At 44.8% G+C, this 7,642-nt stretch overlaps 1 protein-coding gene across 8 annotated transcripts in view; it reads right to left on the bottom strand.

Moving 5' to 3' along the window:
- Window positions 1-332: 332 nt before the first annotated feature.
- ccdc88ab (coiled-coil domain containing 88Ab) overlaps window positions 333-7,642 on the bottom strand; it is a 62,664-nt gene continuing 55,354 nt past the window's right edge. For 3 of the 8 annotated variants that reach the window (XM_017037390.2, XM_025060678.1, XM_025060679.1), the window contains 6 exons: window positions 7,136-7,372; window positions 6,994-7,047; window positions 6,339-6,422; window positions 5,416-5,502; window positions 4,958-5,238; window positions 3,561-4,774 (listed from right to left, as the gene is read on the bottom strand). In XM_017037390.2, the coding sequence (XP_016892879.1) occupies window positions 3,860-4,774; window positions 4,958-5,238; window positions 5,416-5,502; window positions 6,339-6,422; window positions 6,994-7,047; window positions 7,136-7,372 (1,658 nt within the window). In that variant the 3' untranslated portion in view covers window positions 3,561-3,859. Of the gene's footprint in view, window positions 1,311-1,694; window positions 1,861-3,560; window positions 4,775-4,957; window positions 5,239-5,415; window positions 5,503-6,338; window positions 6,423-6,993; window positions 7,048-7,135; window positions 7,373-7,642 lie in introns of those variants that run through there. The other 5 variants (XR_003051265.1, XM_025060681.1, XM_025060680.1 and 2 more) reach the window with 5 other exon arrangements.

The raw sequence follows: 7,642 nt of genomic DNA, 5'->3' as shown, positions 1-7,642 counted from the left end.
CATTGTGAAAAAATCCAAATTTGTTTTATAAAATTACAAAAATTCTTTACATAAAATTGTTTATTTGGGATGTTTTATATCATCTTCTATCAGAAAGCGCATAATATAGTTCAGAATTTTATTCAAAATCCTAGCAAAATGTTTTTATTTAGGGTTCTTTTTGGTGTACAAATTACTGGCTAAGGTTAAGTTTTATGAGAATTAATTGAATTTTATTGAATTTCTAGATTTAGATTTACAGTGTTTTAATTATAGCCTCGCTTTTTTTTTTATATATGTTCCCAGTAACGCTAAAGATTTTTCTGAAAGAGAAACAACAAACAATGGGCAGGTTTGTAATTTCAGTTACTTTTTAATTACATCAAATGGGTTTATGTAAAAGTGGAAAAGGAGAACAAACTGGGAGTTTCATCAGCATCACTTACAGTACACTGCAGTCTGCTCAGATTCAGATTCATGACCAGACTGGACTTTGATTCTCCAGACAGCATGGCAAGAACATGGAAGAACATGTTTGACCGTGAAACTTTTTTCTGGATGATCATTTATTTCAGGCTACGATGAAAGATGACGTTCAGTGTGTCTTGGTTTAATGACACTGACAGTATCGACACATCTGTCATGCATGACTGGCTGACACCAGAAACCAATCACAGCACAGTCACTGTTTCTATTTCTTTCAAGAGTTTATCTTTTGTCATCCTGGGGGATAAAAACAACGGGCGGAGCGGACACTACTCCGATGTGATTGGACAAAAGAAGCGAGGCGATTGGCTGAGTGATTGCTCTGTGCAGATTGTGATCTTTTAAAAGTCTGATAGTCAGAGACGTTTGTGCGTCATGCTTTGAACATGTGTGTGTGTGTGTGTGTGTGTGAATACATAACATTTTTGCTTGTGCTGCCCGTTATCGATCATATGGTGAGGGGCCAAAAAAAAAGAAAAAAGAAAAAGGTCGGTCTCACATGGAAGATTTTTTGTCTTCGTTTCCACTCGTCATTTTGGCTGCTGGGCAACATTGGCACTTTAATCGTCCGACACACTAAAGGACACATGGCAGTCTTTATAGAAATAATAAAAAGAAAACTGTCACTGCAACATTTGTCAAAAGTCTTTTGGTTTCCTTGATTCAAGGAAGAAAAAAAAAAACAGAGCAAGAAGAAGCTTTTCTCTAATGAGGACGTGTCCTGGATTTAGGAAGGAGAAAAAGAACAACCACGTAGATATACAATCGTTTCTCACTGCAGCCCGTCACAGCAGATTAAAGTCTACTAGGTTTCTGACACACTGATCCGAGGCTGAACTCCCCCTCTGAGGCCCCGGCAAGAAGAGAGAAGAGGGGGGAAGGAAAGGAAGAAAGAAACAAGTTAGAAAAGTGAAGAAGACGAGTTTCTGAAAAACCAAGAAAAAAAAAAGCAGGTCTGGGTCTGCATGCAGAAGTGGGGAAGGATTTCAGCGTGACACCGAAGCCATGCAGCAGGAAGTAGAAGGACTTTAGGGTGAGTTCATGTTCATCTTTACAAAGAATGGGGGAACGGGGGGGCACAGCAGCAGGGAGGAGGAGGGGGGACAGTGAGAACCTGCACAGAACCCGAGGGGCGGGGTCCACTCAGAGGCACGTGTGAAAGCAGCCCATAAGTCATGCGGTCTAAAGCTGACAGACTCTGGAGGTCGAGGGGGGGGGGGAGGCACCCCCCCACCCGCCCGCTAACCCATCGTTCCTCACTCACCACGCGCTCGCAGCACGGTACCACACAGACCAGGGTGGGTGTGTGTGAGTGTGTGTGCGGCGGAGGCGGGGTTTAGCAGCTTTGCTGCGTGGCCCCCCCGCTCCTGCTTTTAGACTTTCTGCCTTCCACATCTGTAGGACAAAGGTAACGTTCATGTTACGTCTGTAGATGGCGACACAACAACAACAACAACAACAGGAAGATAAATAGGCGGGAAAGCAACAAAACAAAAAAAGCTGAAATAAATAAAGGTGTTGACGGATCGACTGTACTATCAACGCATGATAACGCAGTGCTTGTCTTTGATTATAAGTTAAATTCTTCAAAACAATCTGTACACGATCTTGTCACTCTAAAAGTCAAGTATTAAACATTCTATAGTTATACTGGGACAGAAGGGCTGAATAAAATATATATATATATTTAAAAAAAACAACCAAAATCACATTTAATCCTTCAACAAAAAAATAAAATACCTGACCGACTCAACCACTAACTCGCTGTAACAAATCAAACTTTCATTAACCTGCGTTTAACCTCTACTCAAACATATGCACGTATAATTTGGCTCCGATCTTTCCTTCGACCTCCTGCTAATTCAAATCGTAACCATTCTTTCCTTCAACCAACCAAACCAAACGTTTGTGATTCGTCACTGGACACCAAGCCACACCCACTCCACTCGTAAAGCAACGTGTAACATACCAGGAGGAAATGTAAAAGAACCGTGTTCCTCACAGACCGTACATCTGAAATGGACATCAACCTGGCTGTAGTGAAGTCAAGTTCAAAAGTTGCGCCTTTCCTTCGGAAAGTTGTGATTTACAAAAACATTTACCCCTAAATGGGATCAGAGTGTACATCAATATAAATACTGCATTCTTAAAGGGCCAATTCAAGTATTTTATTGGCTGAATTCATGCTATAAAGTGAAATTAATTTAATTTAATTACAGGACAACATTGTCCAGTCCAGAGCCAGACGTGGGCCCTGGGCCAGAGGTTTGGAACCCCTGCTCTTCAATCAGGTGAGAACTTTTATTCCTGGGGTTTCACTCATGACCAGGACGAGTGTGTCCATTTCTGCGGTTCTTCTACGTCCGGTGACACCACACCCCCACTCCCACTCACACAGAGAAAACCCAGCAGTTAATAAATGAAAAAACAAACAAGCAAAACGACTGTGAAATATACAAAGATGTCACGTTAAAAACAAAGACCGTACGCTAGAAATGGACACAGCCATCGGTTCATAAGTGGAGCCTCAATATCTGCCAAAATCTCTGAGTAAATATATTTGTGTGTTTCGTAAACAATGATCCCGTTGAGAGAAATAAACACTGTAAAGCACTTCTGATGAAAGCGGATGTCTGGGCTGTAACAATTAACAACAACTTTTTATAATTAAATAATCACTTAAATGTGATCTGTGAACAATAACCAAATGTTGTGATTATTCAATTCTGGAAAAGTAAAAATCACATGCAGCCCTAGTGGACACAATGTGCAACTGACAGCATCCAACAGGTGGTTTTTTCACAGCACAGCGGCTCCATCCATTTCTTATATACTGTCTACGGTTCTACAGAGTCAACAGGAACCAAAACGACTAGAAACAAAAAACATTTTGATCACCTGATCAAAATCTGTGTTTTGTTTGCTGATGGAACAAAGCCATGCAGAAAAGCGACAGTGAAAAGCTTTCGTTTGAAGAACACGCTCTCGTGAGCATTTATCCCACAATGCCTTGCTCCCAGCTCTGACTTTAAGAACCCTTCACATCAGTCAACAGCGTTGGAACTGAGAACTGAACTGAAACCCAACTTGTCACTACATCAGTCCACAGCGTTGTAACTGAGAACTGAACTGAAACCCAACTTTAAAGAACCAAACTGGACAGAAAAATGGGTCAAAACAGGAAGTGATGAAATAAAGCAAAACAAAAACCCGAACAACCAATCAGCAGTCAGCAGCAAGACAAACTGAAAAACCAAAACAAAACCAAGACACCACACAGACAGAGACGGAGCTCTGATCAAAACATGCAGCAGGTGAGGTTAGAACATTTATCCATCTGTTCATTCTTTAAAGTCAGGTCTGGTTTGATGAGCAGATGGTTCCAAAACTTTCTTCACACACATCCATACTCATACCACAGCGACTGGTTCTCCTCTGGACTCAGAGACTCCCCTGAGTTACTCACACCATTGGGCTCCACGCTGAACCCCTGAAGACCGACGGGTTCAGATCCCGTTTGACCGTTTGATTGACAATGAGGGGCCGGGTTTTGGGGCGGTGTCATTGGGGCAGTCGGGGCTTTGTTAATCAGAGGCGGACCGCTAATGTTGCTGACGAGGGAGGGGTTTAGAGACAGGAAGGGGAGGTTCTTAGCACCGGACTCGCTAAAAATAGAGTCCATGAAGACGGACTCTGCAGTGAAGGAGGGGCCGAGGAAAGACTCGAGGGTGGTGAGGTCGGGTTCCTCCAGGTGGTGGCAGGGTAGGCTAAGTGACTTTGGCATTGGAGGAGTGTTGGTGCTGGTGTTAAGGGATGCTGTAAAGGAGCAGGATTTGTGGTGGTACTCACTGGATGAAGGCTGAGGGCGAGCTCCAGGCTTGGTGGAAGTGACGGGAGGCGAAGCGTCCACGGACACGGGCAGACGATTGTCCTTGGAGAGCAGGTCGTGGATGCTGGTGCGCCGTGTGGTGCCTTCAGCCGTGGAGATGACGCTGCTGGCTCTGGGTAGAGTTGAGGACGCGGAGGATGCGGAGTCCAGACGGTCAGAGACAGACATGGCTTTGTTCTGGGAGGACAGGCTGGAGCGGACCGGGACGGAGCCTTTCACACGAGTGCTCTCCGCCTTCCTCAGGGTCGGACGTCCCGGTTGCGCCGAAGACCTGGGAGGTCGCTCAGAGCTGGCAGGTGCAGCTCTGCTGCTGGAGGAGCGCAAAATACCCCGGCCTTTGGTGACGCGTTCTTTCTCTTTGGGCTCCGAGGACGTGGAGAGACGAGGGGAGTCTACGGTGAGGTTCTCCAGACTGCCAGACTGAAACAAGACCACCAAAGACTCCGTCGATGAAATGATTTTTATAAAGCAGAGACTAAAACAAGACCACCAAAGACACCATGAAATGATTTTTATAAAGCAGAGACTTTGAGCTAAATAAAAACCTGAGAATCTATATTGCAATATACTGCCATACCGTAGATACAGCCATACATTACAAACCTCCGCAGGATCGATGCCCTCGTCCAGGAACTGTTGCAGTGAAAGAACCTCGTTTCCCGGGGACCCCGTCTTCCTGATCTGGTTCTGGCCAGGGCTGCCAGAACCAGTGGACGGGTCCAGAGAGCGGTGCAGCTGCAGGGGGCTCTGGTGGGAGGAGCGTGAGGAGGTGGGCTGCTGGACAGGACTGCTGCCGCTGCTGGACCACACCTCCTGGTCCAAACTCAGACTGAACTCTCCGCTGCTCTCGCTGTGGGGTCGGCTGACGCTGCCGTTCAGTGTGCCTTAGTAGAACCAACGAGGCAAAGATCAAGTCAGAGAGGAGAGTAATAACAAACAAAAAAAAAACCTCTCTGTACTGCATTTGAACTGCAGTATTTCCCCAACAAATCCAAATGCAGTTACAGCAGTTACTCCAACAGTTCCGACACACATCATTCACCGGAGCAGGAGGTGCGTACCTTTTCCCTCCAGAGGAGAGGTGAGGTGCGAGTTATTGTGACTATTATTACTGGTCCTGTTGCTATGGAGACTGGAGGGCCTGGTAGCTGAGTAAGATAGACAAAACAATGTGCATGTAAATATACAGTTAGGCTAAACTGTACTGTATACATACAAAAATACTCTACTGTACTTCAACCGTGGAACTCAACGCTCTCATTCCAGGAAATTAATTAGTTAAAGAGAAATTAAAAATGTGTAAGAAAGAGTGAGTGGTTGTTTTGACACCGGCTCTTGGCCGACACACACACTCACACACACACTCACGTCTTCCCACCAACATACACTAACACAAAGAGTGACACGTTGCCACGACGTTAACAGTTTGATAGAGCGCCTCCTGCTGGGACAGCAGATGGCGTACGCCAGGCACGAGGACAGAAACCAAGGCTCCGAGCCAGGCTGTGTCCTCAATATGTCCAGTTGGTAAACAACAACAATTGAAAGAACAGGCTGAGACGTCGGTGTCCAAGGAGGTCTCCTTATGGACGACTGATGGAGACCAAACTGAAGAACAAAAGGATGGTCAATGCAACGGCAGCCAATCGTTGGCGGCTTTTCAAACACACTTGAAAAAAAACAGAGATGTCGCTGCACGACCAGTGAATATTTAATAGGATGAGAACACAGCCACACACCCTTAGACCATGACAGGTTCACAGGTTCAACTCAGTGTTGATTAAGCAGCATTTAGCTTAGGTGTGAAAATGAAAAAGGAAAGACTAGAAGGTGGTTTGTTTTGTGCTGAAAACCCATGAAGTCCTTTTTCCAGTGGTTTCAGAGATGAGAGTAAAAAAAAAAAATAGAATTTTACACCAACTTTTACAATGTGAAACAGCCTGAACGACTGTGGCCCAGATTCAGATCAAGAACCAGGACTTACTACAGAAGCCACAGAGAACTCTGCGGCTAAGGTTCAGCTCAAAAGGGGAAGGACACAGAGTCACAGCACTGCTGCACACCAGGCCTAACAGAAAACACAGGTTCATACTTTACAACATTGGTCACCAAAATAGGGGGCAGGCCCCGATCAGGGACATGGAGCTATTACTGCGCAGGCACGAAAACTCAAATGAAGTTTGATTTCCATATATTATTATTTGTACCAAAGTGTGAGAATTGCACTGATTTATAAAATTAATGTATTTGTTGAACGAGAAAAGCAGTAAAAAAAACTTTCAGTAAAGATTAACTGTAAAAAAAAATTACTGTAGAAACGACAAAAACACAGGAAACAAATTGAAACCACTCTCAGCATGTGACTGAAAAACTAATGCTGTATCTGCTGGTGTGAAAGGACGGATGCCCATTACCTTTAGCCATTACAGAGATGCACTGTACTGGAAATGGGTGTTTACAGCAGCGTCATGGATTTTAAAAGTGCATGATGGGAAGTCATTAGTCTGAGAGAGTCCACTTTCAGCAGTAAAGCTCTAGTGGTTTGCTGAAGAAACTATTTTCTGCTTTTTCTCAAACAGTGTCACAAAGGCCTTACTGAGAGTAGACCTTCACATATAAATGTTAGCTGGAGGTTTTACCTGGAATATTGGGCTCTTCAGGGGAGGCCGCCACATCCTCACAGGACACGTTATCTGTGAAACACACAATGATGACGATCAATGGACCATTTTCAACTATTTTCATCAAATCATTTCCTCATTTTTGATCCAAAAGTTAAACCTTTGATTTTTATCCGTAACCTGGCCCTGCTGCGTCCAGCAGAGGGCAGCGTTAGAGCAGCGCAGTCAATGGCGTTGGTGGAAAAGGCCAACTCCTTCATGCGCCGACCGCTGCGTCCGCTCCCGGGCGTCATGCTGCCGTCTCCAGCCTCGGCACTGTCCAGATACTCGGTGCTGCCCGGCCACTGTGACCCAGGACTGGCAGCCACTGACATGGTCTGCAGCAGGTCGTTCATGGCTGAGGGGGAGGAACATGACACGGACACGGTCGCGTGGACAGAAGAGAAGATTAAAAGAAAAATGTACATTTTAGAAATGTGATGATTCATGTTTGTCAAAGAGAATTTGCAAATAAAATTAGTAATTAAAAAATCAACAATAAACCGCCTGGTACAGCACACAGCCATGGAGCCAAACACACACACATACAGTATATATGAATAAGTGTGTGAAGCAGATGAGAGACACGGCGGCTGACGCTTAAATCATGCTGTGGGTAAAGACAGGA

Source organism: Cynoglossus semilaevis, chromosome 12 (assembly GCF_000523025.1).
Source record: "Cynoglossus semilaevis isolate Cse_v1.0 chromosome 12, Cse_v1.0, whole genome shotgun sequence".
Classification (NCBI taxonomy): Eukaryota; Metazoa; Chordata; class Actinopteri; order Pleuronectiformes; family Cynoglossidae; genus Cynoglossus; species Cynoglossus semilaevis.
This window is presented reverse-complemented; position numbering and strand designations above follow the sequence as displayed.